The sequence below is a fragment of the Antechinus flavipes genome, chromosome 3 (assembly GCF_016432865.1).
Source record: "Antechinus flavipes isolate AdamAnt ecotype Samford, QLD, Australia chromosome 3, AdamAnt_v2, whole genome shotgun sequence".
NCBI classification, from domain to species: Eukaryota; Metazoa; Chordata; class Mammalia; order Dasyuromorphia; family Dasyuridae; genus Antechinus; species Antechinus flavipes.
In genome coordinates this window covers 168,700,723-168,722,713 of record NC_067400.1, presented here as the reverse complement: position 1 = coordinate 168,722,713, position 21,991 = coordinate 168,700,723, and the positions used below count along the sequence as shown (strand labels likewise).

The 21,991-nt window shown below is 35.5% G+C and overlaps 1 protein-coding gene across 7 annotated transcripts in view; it reads right to left on the bottom strand.

The window, feature by feature from the left end:
* ARHGEF7 (Rho guanine nucleotide exchange factor 7) overlaps window positions 1-21,991 on the bottom strand; it is a 333,485-nt gene that overhangs the window by 243,917 nt on the left and 67,577 nt on the right. Inside the window, exon 1 of one of the 7 annotated variants that reach the window (XM_051984212.1) lies at window positions 21,464-21,535. The exons of the other annotated variants lie outside the window; for them this stretch is intronic. Coding sequence (XP_051840172.1) covers window positions 21,464-21,469 — 6 coding nt within the window. The 5' untranslated portion in view covers window positions 21,470-21,535. Of the gene's footprint in view, window positions 1-21,463; window positions 21,536-21,991 lie in introns of those variants that run through there. 7 annotated transcript variants of the gene reach the window in all.

The window sequence follows — 21,991 nt, the reverse complement described above, 5'->3', positions numbered from 1 at the left end:
GGGAAACGAATGTGAACTATCTGCATTTTTGTTTTTCTTCCCGGGTTATTTTTACCTTCTGAATCCAATTCTCCCTGTGCAACAAGAGAACTGTTCGGTTCTGCAAACATATATTGTATCTAGGATATACTGCAACATATCTAACATATATAGGACTGCTTGCTATCTAGGGGAGGGAGTGGAGGGAAGGAGGGGAAAAATCAGAACAGAAACGAGTGCAAGGGATAATGTTCTAAAAAAAATTACCCTGGCATGGATTCTGTCAATATAAAGTAATTATTAAATAAAATTTAAAAAAAAAAAAAAAAGAAAAGAAAAGAAAAGAAAAGAAAGCCTGCACTACAGTAGTGGCAGTGTCAGAGGAGAGAAGGGAATGTTGCAAAAGTGAAATCCACAGGTCTTTGGCAACAGCTTGGATTGTGGGGAGGGAGTTGGAGGAGAAAAGGGGGCAAGAAATACAAGGTGACTTCTATCTAGATTGTGAGCTTAAGGGCCTGGGAGAATAGTGATACCCTTTATAGTAATAGGGAAGGTGGGAGACGTGGGGAGGGTTTAGGCGGAAAGATAACGCATTCTCTTTAAGACTTTGAATTTAAAATGTCTACAAGATGTAAAATACAAAATGTCTTAAAGGTAGCTGGAAAAGTGAGATTGGAGCTCAGCGGAGAGAGTGGGGAAAGAAAGTCATATTTAATAATCATCAGCATAGAGATAGTAATTAAATCTATGAGGCTGATGAGATCACCAAGTAAAGTAGCATAAAAGAAGAAGAAAAAACCCAGACTAGAACCCTGAGGGACACTTATGGTTGAAAGATTTGACCTGAAGAAAGCTCCAGCAAAGGAGACAAAGTAGTAGTCAAAAAGGTGAAAAGAAAACTAAAAGATAATGATATCTGATACATGAAAAACCTAGAGAGGAAAGAGTGTCAAAGAGACATTAAGAATATCAAAACCTGCAGAAAAACCTGAGAAAAGACAATTAAAATTAGAAACTTTGGAGAGAACAGTTTCATTGGGAAAGATTAAGACGATAACTTATAAAGGATTAAAAAGAGAGGTAGAGAGGAAGTGGAGGCACCTGTTGCATATGGAAAAACCGTAAGCCAGATATCCAATTCTGAAAAAGTAACCTGGGGTTTTCAGACAACTACAAGGATTTTGATTGGGCAGTATATATAAACAACAAGAAGCTCAAATGAAGAGAGGTTACTGAGTAATGGAGGAAAGGAGAGAAGCTGAAACTGTCACTGGGAAACAATGTATTCCAAATAAGCCACCTCAACCAGTGAGCCAAGAAGAATGAGTAAAGACATAATCAGTACTAGAAAAGGTGACCAAGGATGCTGTATCATCAGGGGAAGCATAAGAGCTAGTAAATGGATTGAGTTGGGAGAGTAATGTATTTAAAATGAAAGAAAAGGGGGCTATATCCACTGTGCTAAAAGGATATAAAGCACTTGCCTTAGAGTAAGACTGATCAGAATTCAAATATGGCCTCTAACAATTGACATTTGCTAGCTGTGTGACCACAGACAAGTCACAAAAAACTTGCCTGTCTCAACCAAATTAAAAAAAAAAAAAAAGAAGATGAAGGGAAGTGTATTGCCTATGAACAGACATACCAGAGGACACAATGTAAGAGCTAGATGGAAATAAGATGAAAATTTGGGATGGGATTATTGAAAGGAATGGAATGAGGAATAAAGTGTAGGAGGTATGAAACAGGGTTTGGGTAATAATCTACAGCATTCAGAATCACTGGGATGTGAAAGATATAACCAGATATGAGAACCTTTGTTATTATAAGGCTCCATCTACTCTCAAAGGGCAGGCCCAGCAGGAGATAGGAAGGCCTGAAATTGAAAGGAGGTTTGCACTGGAGGTTCTCCACATCATAGGTAGGAATGACTGGGCCAGTATAGCAGAAGGTGGAAAATGCCTTGTGATGGTAGATACAGAAGTGTACAGAAGCCTGACCTGGCTTCTGGCAGCCTTTCCTCACTATAGACACACAAGTTGTCAGATGCCCTTATTTTTAAGAGCCAAAATTTCTCAAGTAATCCTCAGATAAAAGTTTTTCCAAATTCCACATGCAAAAAAAGTGAAATTTAGCTATTGAGGAGCCTTGGTGAAGAAAAAAAGAGCAAGAGAGAGAGCGAGAGAGGGAGGAGAGGGAGAAGAAGAGGGAGGGAGGGAGGAAGAGAGAGAGAGAGAGAGAGAGTGAGAGTGTAAAGGTATAAAAGAAAGATGGTGGGGGGAGGAAAGTAGAATATGGCTTTTATTCAAATGTGCTTTTTCTTTACAGAATCATTCCACTAAGCACACAACATATATATTTTACTCAACTAATCTTTCAAGATCCAATTCTTTAACAAAATCTTCATACCTCAGCCTTGAAAGGAGTTTTCCCTCCTCTGTACAACCATAGAACTACCATATTTACCACTACCAAAGCATTCATACTACCTTATACTCTTATGTACACAACTACACATATATACATGTGCTTGAGAGGTATTTTTTCCTACTTTTAAGATCTCTGAAGATATAAATTGTCTCATTCACCTCAGTATCATTCACATAATGCACAGCTCTGAAGACCATAGGTACTCAAGGAATAACTGAATTTTAGATGAATACTAAAATCCCTCCGAGGCTGTTAAGTGCTCCATTTACAAGGATAAAGATTATGCTCTTTCATTTTTTTTTAGTACATATTCCATACCAAGAATGCAAAGCTTATAGGATCTAAAAATTGTGATCTCATCACACCTAAATGAAATGAAAAATTTCTCAAGAACTACTCCAATCCTAAATCATTAAATGAAAAAGCTTTAGGAGCAGTTCTGAATGTTTCAATATAGTACCAAAGAATTACCTACAAATCACTCACTCCTAAATGTTTTCCATTTTAACATTTCCTGAGCCAGGAAATATTATCTGGCTATATTATCAGGATAATTGGGATGCACCATCTCTTTCTTCCCACTGAATTTGTGACCTGCTTACTTCTGAATGGGATAAACTGAGTAAAGAACTCTCATAACAATCTGGCCTTGATCTATATCCTAATTATAACTTGAAATTTTGCAATAACAAGTTGTGCTATAGCCCAAAGGTGTTTGATTATCTTAGATAAACATATATTTCTCTCCAGTCTCCCTCAACCCCTTTCTTTAGCATTAAGGTCCTAATATATGTCATTAGCTAGTATTCTTAGTTTCTGTGTAGGTTAGAATGTAAATCTGGATTCCTAGTCAATGGGAAGAAGGGGGTGGGTGTGGGAAGATGGGGAACCTTCCACTGGGGTCTATATAATCCTGTTTTGCACCTTGCACTTTGCACCTTTGTACTTCTCTACTGCCGACATCTTGTCTGTTGGGAGTTGCCCTTTCCCTAGAGATTGTAATAAATACTTTTGGGCTTTTTACCTTGAGAGTCTCTGATTTTAACTTGAGTAAGGGTAGCTGTTCCACACACTTCTGAATTCTTGGCTGTACCTAGCTGATCTCCTTTACATGCTTTCAGGAGATTCCCACTGATTATGGTCTCACCTATGCACTAAGGCCTTTCAGGAAAAGGAGAATCTTAATAGCCACATAGCAAAAGGGAAAAAAGATTTCTGCTCTTACTAAGCTAAGTAACATATTAATCTCTCAATCTAAGGAATAAATTAGCTTTAGACATAGTATTTTCCCATTTGTCCTGAATTTGGTTTAAACTACTTTTTAAGGAGAACTTTAACTTTAAACTTCTTCTTTTTCTCTAACTAGTTCTTCAAGCTAAAAACTACTTCCTGGGAGTCAGTACTTTAGATAGTTCCCAGGACATAAAAGAGTTCCTCAGAAATACATACTCCTCCCAGGTGCTGTCAGAAAAAGAAGATAACATTTTCTCCCTCCAATGAAACAGGAGGAACTTGCGTTTTTTATTTTGTTTTGTTTTCTTCTGGAGAAGAAAACTAGATTGTTAGAGGAAACCAGTTTTACCAGATTGACTCCTTGGATGAGGGAAAAGGAGAAGAGAGAGGATAAAGGAGAAAAAGACACAATAATGAAATTATTGCAAAATTCTCTCTCTAATTAAAGGTAATTATGATTCTCCAGCATTTTCATGCATATGCTATCAACATCCAGCATACTCATGCATAAACTATCAACAACACTCAAGCAGCTCTTACAAGGGCAACAGTTTTACAGAAGGTATGGGGGGCCAGAATAAAAATATCTATCCTCATAAAACAACTCTTCTTTAAACTGGCCAAAATAATAGCATTATTGCTCAAAACCCAATTAAAAGGCCAAATTACAGAATTTCAGAATTGGCAGGATTTCAGGAGCCACTTATTCCAACTCATAAAACCAAAAAAACGATCTTCTCTACAACCCACCTGATAAGTGCACAATTAGCTTTTGCTTCAAGACAATTCAAGAAAGATCATTCCACTTTTTTTTTTTTCCAGTTCTAATTGTTAGGAAGTTTTTTGTTTGTTTTTTCCTCATATCAAGCCTGCCTCTTGGCAACATCCATTCCTAGTTTTGTCCTCTAAGACTCAAATAGAATAAATCTAATCCCTTTTCCATGTGACAGCCTTTCAAAGACTTGAAAACCCATTATCATGACTTTCCTTTGGCTTTCTCCTCCAGGCTAAACATTCCCATATCCTCTAATGGCATAAATTTAAGGTCTTTCATCATCTTACATGATCTATTGGACATCCTTTAACTTAACAATTTTCTTCCTAAATTATGGTACTCAGAACTGAACACAGTACTCACAGCTATGGTCTAAGGGCAGAGAAATTCATACCTCTCCACAGGCAAATGCATGTTTTATACATAGAGAATTATTTGCATCTACGTAGGGCCTCATTTTTCTGGGGCAACTATGAGCCCTTCTAAGCAAAATATTTAGGTAGAATTTGTCTCAACATTTAGAGATGTTACAAACAACTCAGTATACAAATCATCAAATCCTGCTTTTATATATTAATTCTTTAATTTAAGGTTATCACTATATACTGATGCATAATTCTAAACAGATCTCTAGATATTTTAAGACTCCAGAAAAGGATAGCCAACTCAAGTCACTGCTACTATACTAGATCTTTTCCTAAACTTTAATGAACAATATTAAAACAAGCATTTACTATATCCTTATATAGAAAAGAGATGTCAAAACAAAGGGCAGTTTGAAAACAGATTAAAATATAATTGAGAAATGTTTAACAAAATAAATAAAAATATAACACAATCAATGTTCATTTGTAGTTTTCTAAATTAATATGCAGCCTGCAGGATTCTATTTAAATTTAACAACACTGATAAATAAATTAAAATTATGTTTTTTGACAAGTGAAAAAGGAGATTCTTTACCTCATTTGCTACATAGCCTTAATTACTGAATGGCCTTAGTTAAACTGAAACCCATTAAAGACCTTACCTTAAAAAAAGATTAAGGTCTCCCAATGCATCCAGGGCATCTTCAGTCGTCCTGATCTATATCTGGCTACTAGACCCACATGGCTCCACATGGCTCTGGAGGAGAGAGGAAGGCAGACGACCTTGCACAGCCCTCCCTCACTTAAATCCACTTCACTTCCATGTCATGGCATTACCTCCCTGATGTCATGGTCCTCTTCCAGAAAAAAGGACAAACAACAACAACAGTGATATAGTGGATTCCATATTATTCTGTAGTTTTTTTCTCTCCCTTATAACTCCTCCACGGACCATTTTTCCCATCTAAACCAGCTACCAAAACTTGTCAATTCGACCTCCAAAAAAAAATCCTACTTCCACTCCCACAAGAGCCACTAACCCAATTTGGGCCCTCTTTCTCTCTTTACACTGTTGTCACAGGCTTAACTATATTCCTCCCTGATCAAGAATATTAAGTATCCTTGGGGAACATCAGGAAAAGCCTTGATAGTCAGTTTTTGAGATCAACATTAAACAAAACAAGAGATTCAAAGACATGGAGATGAAAAAGGAGAGTATTCTAGGCAGACATTGCATGATCTGTAGAAAGGCACCAAGATAAGGATGAATATATGTGGAAGAAATAGCAAAAATATCAGTTTAGTAACCAAAGAATATATATATAAAGCAGATTAAGAAGGCAGGCAAGACATGTTGGAGTCCAGGTTGTATAAAGTTCTGGGGGGGGGGGGGGATTGGGGATGAAGGGGGTGTATTAAGTGACTTGCTTGGAGTCACACAGGTAATAAATGTCAAGTATCTGACACAGTATTTGGATTCAAGTCTTCTGCATAAGACTTCAAATGCCAAACAGAAAAGTTTTTATTTAACCCAAAGAGTAACCGAAACTCTAAGCAGGGGAATGACATGGTCAGAACTTTGTGGAAAAGATACAGCAAAGAGAACAGATTTGAGAAGCTTAATAAATACCCTGTTAGTTTAAATTTTAAGTTCTTCAACTTTCATCATCATAATCATTAAGATTCACATAGTGCTTACTAAGTATCTGGTACTGTTTTTATACACTTTACAATTTTTACTAAGGCAAGCAAGAGTTAGGTGACTTGTCAAACAATTAACATGTTCGTCTGAGTTTAGATTTGAACTCAGATCTTCCTAACTCCAGAAACAGTACTCTATCTATCTACTGCACTACCTGATGAATCTCTAAAGTGAGATACAATTAAAAAATATAATGCAAAATAAAGTATGTGAAAGTACATGAGAGATATTGAACAAGAAAATGCAAAGTTTAAGAGTGGGAAAAGTCTCTGGGATGGGATATGAGGGTAATGGGGAAATATTTTACACTAATGCACAAAAGGTCACATTTAAAAATCAAGAACAATCACACAAGAGCTTCAAAGAACTAAGTTCATTGCCCAAGAAGACTAGAATTAGCACTTCCTCATCTACTTCAAAGTTTCTTCAGACTCTTGTGGAGAGAGACAAATATTTATGCAAGGTAACAATGACTGACCCAGACCCAGCTCAGCATCGGTATGTATTTATTCATAAATATAAACTCAGCTATGGGGAAAAGCTCAAGATTGAAGTACTTGGTGAAGGCAAATATTCAACTCTTAAAAATCTATCACTAAATTAAGAATACACAAGTAACTGTCCAGATATATAGACATATATAGACTATGAGAGAAGGAGAGAGAGAAAGACATTGAAAAGGAAAGAGAGTGAGATTGGAAAAGAAACACAGACAGAGAAAGAGAGACAGAAAGACAGGCATACTATTCTGGAGAAATACAAGTTGTCAGAAAGAAGGTCTGTCAAAGAAATCCTATATGGTTGTCTTACACAAAGGGCTTGTATTTCCCATGAAACATATGCTGTGTTAGTTTAATAGGATACTACTATACTGTAAGAAATGAATAAGAAAAGATACAAAAAAGCATGAAAAGATACATAAACTGAAAAAAAAAATGATTACAATAATGCAAATGCAAAGAACAAAAAGTAATCAAAACTAAATGCTATAAAATCAAAATGACCAGCTTTGACCATACCAAAAAAAGAAAAAATCAATAAATAACACCTCCCACGTATCAGCATTGTTAGCACTGGTACAAAAAAAAAGGCCAAAGACAGTCCTGCTCTGAAAGAGCTCAGAATCTAACTGAGGAAACAACATATAAGCAATTACGTATAAAAAAGCTATATATATTAAATGTAAATAATCAACATAGAGAAGGCATTATAATTTAAAACTATCAGGAAAGGTTTTTTGGTAGAAGCACGAGGGATATCTAATGAAAATGCCAGCAGAGTGAAGATGGAGTATCTTGTTCAAAGGATATTGACCACTTCCCTTCATTAAGATGTAAGAAGGGAGGGAGAGAAAGGGAGGGGGGAGAGAGGGAGGTAAGGAGAGAGAGGGAGAGGGAGGGAGGGAAGGAAGGAGAGCAGGAGAGAGGGAGGGAGGGAGGGAGAGAAGGAAGTAAGGAGAGAGCGGGAGAGAAAGAGGGGGGGGAGAGAAAGGGAGAGAGAGAGAGAGAAAGGGAGAAAGAAGGAAAAGAGAGGGAGGGAAGGAGAGTATGCGTGTATGAGACAAAGAGGCAAATAGACACTGTATGTGTGTTAGACTTGGTTGATAGTATTGTTAAGTTTTGCTGTCTGGAAAAGGGGACTATATTAGAAAATAAAAATGATGTAAAAATAAAATATACCACAAATGAGAGGGGGTTGTTGAGGTGGGGAAAGGAGGAGAGGTTAATGGAAGAGGTTTAAGAAGGAAGTTAATACTCAGGAAGACATAGTAACAAACAAAACAAACCTTTTTGAAAGAGGAACTCCTGAATAAGGGAAGCAAACAACTAAGGAGATTCCTGATAAATAAAAAAGCTCAATATATACCAAAACATTTATTCCTACATTTCTTATGGTATCAAAGAATTAGAAATAATAAATGGCCACTGGTTAGGGAATAGAATTGTGATACATAAATGTTTTGTTTTGTTTTTGCTGAGGCAATTAGGGTTAAGTGACTTGCCCAGCATCACACAGCTAGGAGGTGTTAAATGTCTGAGGCCACATTTGAATTCAGGTCTTCCTGACTTCAGGGCTGGTGTTCTATTCACTGCACTAACTAGCTGCCACAACACATACATGTAATAGAATAGTACTGTGTTGTGAAAAACAACAAATACAATGAACACAGAGAAGTATGGAAAAATTTATGTGAATTGATGCAAAGTGAAGCAAAGCCATGAAAACAATAAATATAACTAAAACAATATAAATGGCAGAACAATCATAAAACAATCAAAAACATGTTTCAAAATTATAAAGAACAAGTTTGGCCCTCAAAAAAAAGGAAAAAACATCTCCCAATTATTTTGCAGATGAGAGGTGTAGAGTTTTGCACCCTACATGTATTTTTCGACTTTTTCAATGTACTAATCAGTTATGCTAAGTTTTCCCCTTTTTTTGTCTTTAAAAAATATCATTTGTTTTATGGTATAGCTCTATGGGAAGGAAAGGGGGAAGGACAGTTGAAGTTGTGATTTTAAAAAAACATCAAAAGTTTTTTGTTTTGTTTTCTTTAAAGAAAAAACAAAAGGGATGATTCTTTGGAAGGGAAGTGGGAATTTAGGTTTTTAAAATACATAGAAGAGAATAGAAGCAAGTTCAAGAGGAAGCACAAAAGTAATATGTGGAATTTATTATATACTCTTTTTTGAGTAGTATAAAATGGAAATTCACAATTTCATTTTCAATCCTCTTTGTGTTTTTGAAAATAGCTTTTGGGGAGTATTTAATTTTACAATAAAATTTTTAAGCAAAAATATAAAAACAAAAGTCACTACCACTCAACTAAAACTGCTTTTTCAAATGTCATGAATAAGCTGACAAATCATCCAGCTATTTTTTATTGAGCTTTTGGTTTGAGTTGGGTTGAGTATGGTCCTCAGGGCTTTAATTGTGCAAAAAATTGTTATCAGATGAATTTAATTACCAAGTCCCATTCTACTTGTGAACATACGTTCAAATCAATGAGAGGTATCATAGGCTAACACTTTTTAAAATGGATGATTTTCAGTTAGTCATTGTCTTCAAATGTATAAAGATCACTTTAATTTGAAAGTACTCCAAAGATTAATGTTTCCTTCAAAATTATATATCCATTCCCCAGGCATCCCCCAAACAACATGGCTGTGGAAAACTTGGCATTATCTAACATTTTTACCTTGTCAAGCCTTTTCGTTTTTTATCAAACATCTGACTGGGAGAGGAAGAAAAGAATTTGGAAATGGAGAGACAAGATGGACTAGAAAGAGTTCACTTGTAAATAGTCAATAATTACTTAACTGTGAACTTGCACTTCACAGAAATTTGTGATAACTTATGATAACATATCTTTAATCATAAAACAAATATTACACAAACTTGGCCCAAGTCACTGGAAATACCATTACAAAGGCAGTTATACAACAAAATTCCTGAAAACAAAGTCACCCACTATGTTAAATCTACTTAAGTTACAGCATAAAACTACCACTGGATCAGTGATGTTTATATAGATCTTTAAGGTTTTCAATGTGCTTTAAATATAGTATCAAAGTTAATAACAGAATGTTATAACATATGAATGGCCATCATTCAAAGGAAAGTGATCAGGTATTCTCTATTTACATTAAAAAAAATCAAACAAGTGCCATACAATTCAAGGTCCCCCTCCTACAAAAAGAAATACCAAATCTCATGTATCACTCAACCACTTTGGGAGAAATCTTTCATCACTCTGAAGTCTCACAGCTCTAAGTATGGTACTGATCCTGAGGATACTTGGATTCATAAAGTCCAAAACTAAACTCATATCATTTTCCTACCAAAATTTACCCACCCATTTAATAGTTCTATTTCTTTTGATGATGACACCATCCTTTCACTCATGCTCAACAATGCCAAAAATCAGCCTTCCCTCTTTCTCAATCACCTATATCCAGTTTCCAGAAATTCCTGCCCACCTGCCCATCTGCCTAAAATTAGGCTAAGATTTCCCCTAGTCTTAAAAAAATTTTTTTTAAACCTTTACCCCTTCTATCCCTTCTAATTACCATCTCTGTCCTTCCCTTCAATGCCTTACTAACTTATTCATTCCTTAACCATTTGTAATCTGACTTCCACTATCACTCAACTAAAACTGCTTTTTCAAATGTCATGAATAAGCTGACAAATCATCCAGCTATTTTTTGTTGAGCTTTTGGTTTCAGTTGGGTTGAGTATGGTCCTCAGGGCTTTAATTGTCCTAACAATTCCCCTCAATTAAATACTATCTCCCTTCTTAAGTTTCAGAAATACCTGAATTTCTTGCATCTTATTCCTAATAGCTTCTTTGGTCTTCTCTGTTTTCCAAGTTCTTGATATGAATGTTCCTTAATTATCTTTGATAATCTCTTCACTCCATGAACACACAGAGTCAATCTCTTCCACTACAGGTATGAACAGCTTGGCCTGAAAAAACTCATCTGGCCCACTATAGCCTGCTCCAGACAATATTTCACATTCCATTCACTTGAGCCATCTTTGCCAGCTAGCTACTCTTTACCACTTCTCTCTTCAAACCTTGTGCTGTAGGCACAGTAATCTAATCAATATTACCACTGTTTCTGGAAAGTGCATGTCAACTTGCCATTCCTGGGGTCTTGCTCCAGACCAATCTTCTGTCTCACTTTTGTATTTATATTTTGGTCTTAGCACAGTTCCTGGCATATAAGAGAAAAGGCCTAAGGCCTAATAAATGCTTTTTCATTCATTAATTTTATCTCATTCATTCCCATGGCTTCAACCATCATCTCTATCACATCACTCCCTAAATCTTCAACACCAAGATAAGTATCACATCAACTCCAGATTCATTATCCAAACTAGATGTACTACCAGCAACTCAAATTAAACATAAAAAAAAAAAGTAATACCTTTCTTTCTAAACATGCTTCTGATTTCAATATTCTTATTTTTCTAAGGCCCACCTTTACAACACTTCCCCATTGTCTCCTCAACACTTCTCACTTCTCCAACTATCACCATTCCAATGGAAACAAGAGATAGCAGATGTAATGCCGGAGAAACTGAGGCAAGAGAGAGATTAGAGAGTTTTTAATATTTTATTAATTGGAGAGCATAATTGACTGGACAGGACTCTCGTCTCAAAGCGATGAATGGGAGACACCCATATTCTTAAATACCTTTTACAAATAAAGAAGAGGACAGAAGCAGGAAACTTCTTCACAGAGCCATTTGGTTCTGTCAGGATGGGGGGAGGCCATAAATTCTTACTAAAAGCCAGAGTCAGGATGTCTGAATAAACAGAATTAAAGATGTCAGTGAGGTATCTGGGATAGTCTTATCTTTTGGAATATTTTAGAGGGATAGTGTCACAAATTCCTGAGAGCAGAAAGAGCCAGGAAATCTGATCTCTCCCCCTCTTATCTTGAGTCTTAAATTGACAATTTATAACCTTAGAGCAAATGGTCCTCAGCCTTAATGGAACAAAGGGGGGTTTACAATTAAGGGGATGAGGCAGAACAGTTAAGGAAACAATCAGGACAGTTAAAAGAGAATTGTGGCATAACACAGATCGGACTGGCAGAATCCATTCTGATAGATGAACTTTCCTTCATCTCATCTTGTCCACGCCTAAATTTCTACATTCACTTCATCACTGTCTCATCATTATCACCCCATCTCCTACTTTCCATCTCCCACCAACCCCAAGGACTTGTCTTACTTGCTTTACTTGTATTATTAGCACTTAATAGTGCCTGCCACCTAGTAAGCACTTAGTGAAAGCTTTATTTATCTCATGCTCAAAACTATGAGGTTATCTTTGATTCTCCCCTCTGCTCCACATCTCCCTCTTTCTCATAATCAAACTGTTACCAAGTCCAGTCAATTCCATTTCTATACATCTTTTCTATCTCTTCCCATTTCTCCATGCTCACTGCTACCACAGAGGGCTCTTTCCTAAGCCCCTTCTTATCTCTCTACATTGTCACAGTGATTTCATTAACTCCGATGGGTTCAATTATCATCTCTATGCAAAAGACTCACAAACCTAAATGACTCACAAATTTATATATCCATGTCTGTCCTGAGCTCTATTTCCATAGCATCAACTTCCTATAAGACATTTTGAACCAGATTTGTTGGCAATTAAGTATTGATGACCATTGGAACTAAGTAGTGCAGTGAGTAGACCACTGGATCTCTAGCCAGAAAAATCTTCATTCTAATCTGTGGAACTCTGAACAAACCACTTAATCTGTTTGCCACACTTTCCTCAATTGTAAAATGGAAGTAACAACAGTAACTATCTCACAGGATTGTCCTGAGAATCAAATAAAATACTATCTTTTAAAGCAGGTGTCCTCAAACTTTTTAAATAGGGGGCCAGTTCACTGTCCCTCAGACTGTTGGAGGGCCGACCTATAGTAAAAACAAAAACTTTGTTTTGTGGGCCTTTAAATAAAGAAACTTCATAACCCTGGGTTAGGAGGATCATCATCCTCAGCTGCCGTATCTGGTGGACTCCTGTTTTAAAGTGTTTAATATAGAGGAGCTATATATAAGCTTGTTTTCTCCTTCTCCAAATGAGGAGAATAAAGGTGGAGCCAAGATGGCAGAGAGAACACAAATTTCTTTCTGATCTCCTCCCACAATCTTCATATTAATTACCAAATCCAAGTTCTGAATTAGCTCTGGACTTGCAGAACCCACAAATATTGGTTGTGTAACAAATTACCAGCAGAAGACAATTTCAAAGATCACAGGAAAAGGTCTGTTTCAATAGGACACAGAGGGAGGCAGGACAAGCACAAGCAAATTGAGCACAGACACCAGAACAGACTCCATGAAGTGGGTGGAGAATCTACAGGGAGAAATCTACAGGAATCTACAGCAGTGTTGGCTACTCTGCCCTGGCTGCAAGCCAGTAGTTCAGCAGAGAAGTTAGAAAACATCCAACACAAACACTTTTTTGTAAATAGTGAACCCCCAAACACCAGAATCTCATGGGAACTGGCCACACACACCCAGTACCAGAAGTCAGTAAACACTGATCCAGTTACAGCCTATGTGCTTGTAGAGGAAATTTGGACAACTTCCCTTGCCCTAAAAGCAGATCTCAATTTTTAAAAAAGTGAATAAAAAAGCAAAAAGTGTTTTAATCATAGATAGTTTTTATGATGAAAGAGAAGAACAGATCTCAAATCCTGAGGAGACTAAAAGCAGATCATCTCCAGATGAAGCCCCAAAGAGTGATATAAACTGATCCCTATCACACAAAGCTCTCCTAGAAAAAAACTACAAAGATCTTAAAGGAGAGCTGGAAGAAAAATGGAGAAAGGAAATGAGAACTTTACAAGAGAGTTTGGACAAGGCAACACAGAAATTATCTGAAGACAATTCACTACAAAATAGTGAAATGGGAAAAGCATATAACTCCTTTAAAAAATATATTTGACAGAGACTTCCAACTAAGATGGCAGAGAGGACACACACATCTACTTAAGCTCCGCTTTTTTCTCAGAATAATTTATTTCATGACAAGCCTCAGAATTAGTGCTTGACTGAAAAAAAAACACAAATAATTACCAAGAGAAGATAGCCTCAAAGTTCACAAGAAAAGGTCTGTTTTTGCTTGTGGGTACCTTAGATCAGACACAAACTGAAGGCAGTTAGTAGCAGCACAGCAAACAGAGTAAGGCAGGCAGCTCACACTGAGCAGACCAGAGAGGGATGGGGTATGATCTCAGCCGTTTCTGCAAGGAGAGCTTTACTATAGTTTTGGCTACTTTGCCCAGGCAGTAATCCAGTAGACAAGCAGAGAAGCTAAAAACACAGGAGGTATAGTCTATAACAATGAAAAGCTAGGGTTTCTCGGGACCTGGCCACACCCACCCGGAGCGACTCAGCACACAGAGCAGATATTGCTGTCCTGCTAGTGTCTCGCTGATGCCCCCCTCACCCTCCCAGTCTATAGAGGAAGCTCGGTAATACCATCCAGCCCTTCCCCCCCCCCCAAAAAAAAAAAAAGCAGACTGCATTTGTTTTTCTTGTTAGTTTGTTTTCTTTGATTCTTCTTTGAAAAATGAGCAAAAAATTAAACCGAATTATAACTATTGATAGTTTCTATATGGATAGAGTGCAGACTTTAAACCCTGAGGAGAGGAGACTAAAAACAGACTGTCTCCAGATGATTCCCCAAAGGGGGATATGATCTGGTCCTCAACACACAAGACTCTCATGGAAGAAATTAAAAAGGCTCTCATAAGAGTTAGAAGAAAAATGGGAAAAGGAAAGGGAAGCTTGGCAAGAGAATATGGAGAAGTCATCCCATCATTTAAAGATAAGAGTGGATAAAGAAATCAAATCTTGAAAAACAGTATTAGTGAGTTGGAAAAATAAAATAGCTCTCTAAAAATTAAAATTGGCGAAATGTAAAAAAATTCCATAGAACAAAACAACTCACTTAAAAACTCAATTGGACAATTAGAAAAAGATATAAAAAAAGCGAGTGAAAAAAATAGCTCATTAAAAATCAGATCGAACAAATGGAAAGGGAGACATCAAGAATCAGTCAAGCAAAACCAAAAAAATGAAGCAATGGAAAAAAATGTCAAATACCTTCTTGAGAAAACAACAGACCTGAAAAATAGATCTAGGAGAGGTAATCTGAGAATTATTGGACTCCCTGAAAAACATGATAAAAAAAAAGCCTGGACACTATTTCCTAGGAAATTATCCAAAAAAACTGCCCAGATGTTATAGAAACAGAGAGTAAAATAGACATTGAAAAAATTCATTGATCATCTACTGAAAGGGACCCTAAAATCAAAACTCCAAGAAATATAGTGGCCAAATTCCAGAACTATCAGACAAAGGAAAAAATACTGCAAGCTGCTAGAAAAAATCAATTCAAATATAGAGGAACCACAATAAGGATTACCCAGGATCTATCAGCGTCCACATTAAAGGATCAAAGGGCCTGCAGAGAATATGATATTCCGAAAGGCTAAGAAACTTAGTATGCAGCCAAAAATAACTGACCCAGCCATAATGAGCATCTTTTTCCAGGGAAGAAGATGGATATTCAACGAAATAAGTGAATTTCATCTATTTTTGATGAAAAAACCAGAACTAAACAAAAAGTTTGATCTACAAATATAGAACTCAAGAGAAACCTAAAAAGGTAAAAGGAAATCTTGGGAACCATATTTCTGATATAAAGACGTATAAAGAATACATGTATACTTTGTTCTAGAAACTAGAAGTGGAAAGGAAATTGTACCCAGAAAAGGGTAAAGTGGAGGTACTATATCTCACAAAGAGTCAAAGGAAACCTATTATATCTGAGAGAAAGAATATATGGGGATGAACATAGTGTGTATCTTATTGCCATCAGAATTGGGCTAAAGAGAAAAAATATCAGACATATTCTATTTATGGTGAAACTTTTCCCACCTCATTGAAAAGTGGGAGGGGAAAAGTGAAAAGGGAAGGAATAAGCTAAGAGGAAGGGAATACAGAAATTGTGAGGGAAAAGGGTAAGATAAGAGGAGGAACTCTAAGGTGGGGGGAGGGATAATAAAAAAGGGTGAGCTGTGAGAAGCAAGTGGTGCTCACAAATATAAAACTGGGGAGAGGAGTTAAGGAAGAAGGAAAGGAGAAAAGCATAAGCAGGGGTTAACAAGATGGCAAGTAATACAGAATTGGTCATTTTAACCATAAATGTGAATGGGGTAAACTCCCACATAAAGAGGGAGGGGTTAGCAGACTGGATTAAAAGCCAACATCCTACAATATATTGTTTACAAGAAACACACTTGAAACAGGGCAATACATACAGAGTAAAAGTAAAAGGTTGGAGCAGAACCTACTATGCTTCAGATGAAGTAAAAAAAACAGGGGTAGCCATCCTGATCTCAGATCAAGCAAAAGTAAAAATTGATCTAATTAAAAGAGATAAGGAAGGGCACTATATCTTGCTAAAGGGTAGCAATAACAAAGCAATATCAATATTAAACATGTATGCACCAACTGGTGTAGCATCTAAATTCTTAAAAGAAATTAAGAGAGCTGCAAGAAGAAATAGATAGCAAAACCATAATAGTGGGAGATCTCAACCTTGCACTCTCAGAATTAGATAAATCAAACCACAAAATAAATAGCAAAGAAATCAAAGAGATAAATAGAATACTAGAAAAGTTAGACATGATAGATCTTTGGAGAAAACTAAATGGAGAAGGAAAGGAGTACACTTTCTTTTCAGCAGTCCATGGAACCTATATAAAAACTGACCATATATTAGGACATAAAAACCTCAAACTCAAATGCAGTAAGGCAGAAATAGTAAATGCATCCTTTTCAGACCACAATGCAATGAAAATTACATTCAATAAAAAGCCAGGAGAAAACAGACCAAAAAAAAATTGGAAACTAAATAATCTCATACTAAAGAATGATTGGGTGAAACAGCAAATCATAGACATAATTAATAACTTCACCAAAGAAAATGACAATAATGAGGCGTCATACCAAAATGTATGGGATGCAGTCAAAGCGGTAATAAGGGGAAATTTTATATTTTTACAGGCCTACTTGCATAAAACAGAAAAAGAGAAGATCAATGAATTGGGTTTGCAACTAAAAATGCTAGAAAAGGAACAAATTAAAAAACCCCAAACACTAAAATTGAAATTCTAAAAATAAAAAGAGAGATGAATAAAATTGAAAGAAAAAAACTACTGAATTAATTAATAAAACTAAGAGTTGGTTCTATGAAAAAACCAACAAAATAAAGCCTTAGCAAATCTGATTTTAAAAAAGCAAAGAGAAAAATCAAATTGTTAGTTTTAAAAATGAAAAGGGAAAACTCACCATTAATGAAGAGGAAATTAGAGCAATAATTAGGAATTACTTTACCCAACTTTATGCCAATAAATTTGATAACTTAAATGAAATGGAAGAATACCTTCAAAAATATAGCTTTCCCAGATTAACAGAGGAAAAAGTAAAATGATTAAACAGTCCCATCTTAGAAAAAGAAATAGAACAAGCTATTAATCAACTCCCTAAGAAAAAATCCTTAGGATGAGATGGATTTACATGTGAATTCTACCAAAATATTTAAAGAACAATTAACTCCAATGCTATATAAACTATTTGAAAAAATAGGGATTGAAGGAGTCCTACCAAATTCCTTTTATGACACAGACATGGTACTGATACCTAAACCAGGAAGGTTGAAAACAGAGAAAGGAAATTATAGACCAATCTCCCTAATGAATATTGATACTAAAATCTTAAATAAAATATTAGCAAAAAAAATCACAGAAAATCATTCCCAGGATAATACACTATGACCAAGTAGGATTTATACCAGGAATGCAGGGCTGATTCAGCATCATCTCAATGATGCAGAAAAAGCATTTGATAAAATCCAACATCCATTCCTAATAAAAACACTTGAGAATATAGGAATAAATGGACTTTTCCTTTTAACAGTCAGGCGCATATATTTAAAACCATCAGTAAGCATCATATGTAATGGGGATAAACTGGAACCATTCCCAGTAAGATCAGGAGTGAAACAGGGTTGCCTACTATCACCATTATTCAATATTGTATTAGAAACACTAGCCTCGGCAATAAGAGTGGAGAAAGAAATTAAAGGAATTAGAGTAGGCAATGAGGAAACCAAACTATCGCTCTTTGCAGATGATATGATAGTATACTTAGAGAACCCCAGAGATTCTACTAAAAAGCTATTAGAAATAATTCATAACTTTAGCAAAGTTGCAGAATACAAAATAAATCCATATAAATCCTCAGCATTTTTATACATCAACAAAATCCAACAGCAAGAGATAAAGAGAAATTCCATTCAAAATAACTGTCAATAGCATAAAATATTTAGCAATCTATCTACCAAAACAAAGTCAGGAGTTATATGAGCAAAATTACCAAACAATTTCCACACAAATAAAGTCAGATTTAAATAATTGGAAAAATATTAAATGCTTTTGGATAGGCCAAGTGAATATAATAAAGATGATAATACTCCCTAAACTAATCTATTTATTTAGTGCTATACCAATCAGACTCCCAAGAAACTATTTTAATGACCTAGAAAAAATAACAACAAAATTTACATGGAAGAACAAAAGGTCAAGAATTTCAAGGGAATTAATAAAAAAAAAAAAAAAAAAAAAAAAATTAAGGTGGCCTAGCTGTACCTGATCTAAAACTATATTATAAAGCAGCAATCAACAAAATCATTTGGCATTGGCTAAGAAATAGACAAGTTGATCAGTGGAATAGGTTAGGTTCACAAGACAAAATAGTCAATAACTATAGCAATCTAGTATTTGACAAACCCAAAGATCCCACGCTTTGGAATAAGAATTCATTATTTGACAAAAACTGCTGAGAAAATTGGAAATTAGCATGGTAGAAATTAGGCATGGACCCACACTTAATATCATACACCAAGAGAAGATCAAAATGGGTCCATGATTTAGGCATAAAGAATGAGATTATAAATAAATTAGAGGAATATAGTATAGTTACCTCTCAGACTTGTGGAGGAGGAAGGAATTTGTGACCAAAGATGAATTAGAGATCATTATTGATCACAAAATAGAAAATTTTGATTATATCAAATTAGAAAGCCTTTGTAGAAACAAAACTAATGCAAACAAGATTAGAAGGGAAGCAACAAACTGGGAAAACATGTTTACAGTTAAAGATTCTGATAAAGGCCTCATTTCCAAAATATATAGAGAATTAACTCTAATTAAAAAAAAAAAAAATCAAACCATTTTCCAATTGATAAATGGTCAAAGGATATGAACAGACAATTTTCAGATGATAAAATTGAAACTATTTTCACTTATATGAAAGTGTTCCAAATCACTATTGATCAGAGAAACGCAAATTAAGACAACCCTGAGACACCACTATACACCTATCAGATTGGCTAAGATGACAGGAAAAAATAATAATGCATGTTGGAGGGGATGCGGGAAAAATGGGACACTGATGCATTGTTAGTGGAGTTGTGACGAATCCAACCATTCTGGAGAGCAATCTGGAATTATGTCCAAAAACTTATCAAACTGTGCATACCCTTTGATCCAGCCATGCTACTAATGGGCTTATATCCCAAAGAGATACTAAAGAAGGAAAAGGGATCTGTAGGATGTTTGTGGCAGCCCTTTTTGTGGTGGCTGGAAAATGGATGCCCATCAATTGGAGAATGGTTGGGTAAATTGTGATATATGAATCTTTTATGGAATATTATTGTTCTGTAAGAAATGACCAGCAGGATGAATACAGAGAGACTTGGAAAGACTTACATGAACTGATGCTAAGTGAAATGAGCAGAACTAGGAGATCATTATACACTTCAACAACAATACTGTATGACAATGTATTCTGATGGAAGTGGATATCTTCAACAAAGAGAAGATCTAATTCAGTTCCAATTGATCAATGATGGACAGAATCAGCTATACCCAAAGAAGGAACACTGGGAAATGAGTGTGAACTATTTGCATTTTTGTTTTTCTTCTCAGGTTATTTCTACCTTTTGAATCCAATTCTTCCTGTGCAACAAGAGAACTGTTAGGTTTTGCACACATATAATGTATGTAGGATATCGCTAACATATTTAACATGTATAAAACTGCCTGCCATCTAAAGGAGGTGGAGGAAGGAAAGGGAAAAGTTGGAACAGAAGTGAGTGCAAGGGATAGCTGTAAAAAATTATCCATGCATGTGTACTGTCAATAAAAAGTTATTAAAAAAATAAAATTTTATATATGTGTGTGTGTGTGTGTGTGTATATATATATATATATATATAATATATATATATATATGACAAAATGGGGAAAAAAACCCAGATTTTGTAAAATGGAAAAAAAACTTCATAGAACAAAACTCATTTAAAAATTCAATTGGACAAATTTATATACAAAGAAGTAAAAAAAATAAAGAAAGAAAATAATTCACTAAAATTCAGAACTGAACAAATGGAAATGAATGACTCAATGAGATATCAAGAATCAATCAAGCAAAACAAAAACAAAAACAAAAATATCAGAAAATGTAAAATACCTACTCGGGAAAATAACTGACCTGGAAAATAGATCTAGGAGAGACAATCTAAGGATTATTGGATTTCTTGAAAACCATGTTGAAAAAAAGAGCCTAGACACTATTTTTCAGGAACTCATCAAAGAGAACTGCCCGGATGTCATAAAATCAGAAGATAAAATAGCCATTGAAGGAATTCATCTATACCTATCAAAAGAGACTCCAAAATTAAAAGTCCAAGGAATATCGTGGCTAAATTTCCAAATGAGGACAGTAACAGCATTTACCTCCTTACTGAAATAAGGATCAAATTAAATAAAATTTGTAATGGGCTCAATTCAGTGTCTGGCACATAGTAAATGTTTAATAAATGCATGTTTTCTTCCTTCTTATAAGCATGTCAAACTCAACAGGTCCAAAATAGAATTTAACATCTTTCCCCTCAAACCCAGCCTTCTTCCAAACTTCTTTTTCTTTTGCAAACACCATCACCCTTCCAGTCATCCAGTTTATTACCTTGGAGTCATCCTTGTCCCATTTTAAACTTAATTGTTGTACTCTTGTCAATATACAAATTCAAAAATGTAGGTGTGAAAGTCTAACAAAAATAGAAATGTTTGTAACTAACTGCGCACACTGCAATGTAAGAAAGTTTTTATATAAGCTTCAGAGTCCTCTCTACTTTGAAAAGTCACAACTCATCACATCACTGCACAGATACACACACAAAAATTGGATTAGTAGGTCTTTCTAAGTAATTTAAGAATTTAAGAACAGCCTTTTGAAGGTCCAAAAATATTTACACTTCTAAAATATTCCAATCAGGTAACATATTATACGTTCCACAAGCAAAACTGTTTCAAACCTGCATCAGCTTGAGTAACTTCCATAAAATTGCATCCAGTCTCCATCATAAGCTGCTGAACTACCATTTAAGCTGCCAAAAAAAAAAAAAAAAAAGCTGAACAGAGAAAGAGTAGGTGGTCATTTGGAAGTATACAGATGCAATGAATGGCTAGGGTGGAGGGGGGAAGATGAGGACAAAGGGTAGATGTGCTTCATCCTTCAATCACTTGGCAAGTACTATCAATTCTCCATATACATCTCTCCATTTCATCTCTCCATTTCTCCACCTTTTCTCCATTCACTACTTCAGGTCCTCACCAACTCTCATTTTGAATTATCTAACTCAATGTGTACAAAACACAATTTAATATCTTTCCCCAAAACATATCCCTCTCCCAAATTTCCCTTTCTGGACAAGACACAACCATCCTTTCAGTCATCTAGGTTTAACTTTAATTTCTAGCTCTCACCGATGCCATAAATCTAATCAGTGGCCAGAACTTATCATTTTTATCTGCACAAATTTCAAATTTCCTTTTTTCCAAAC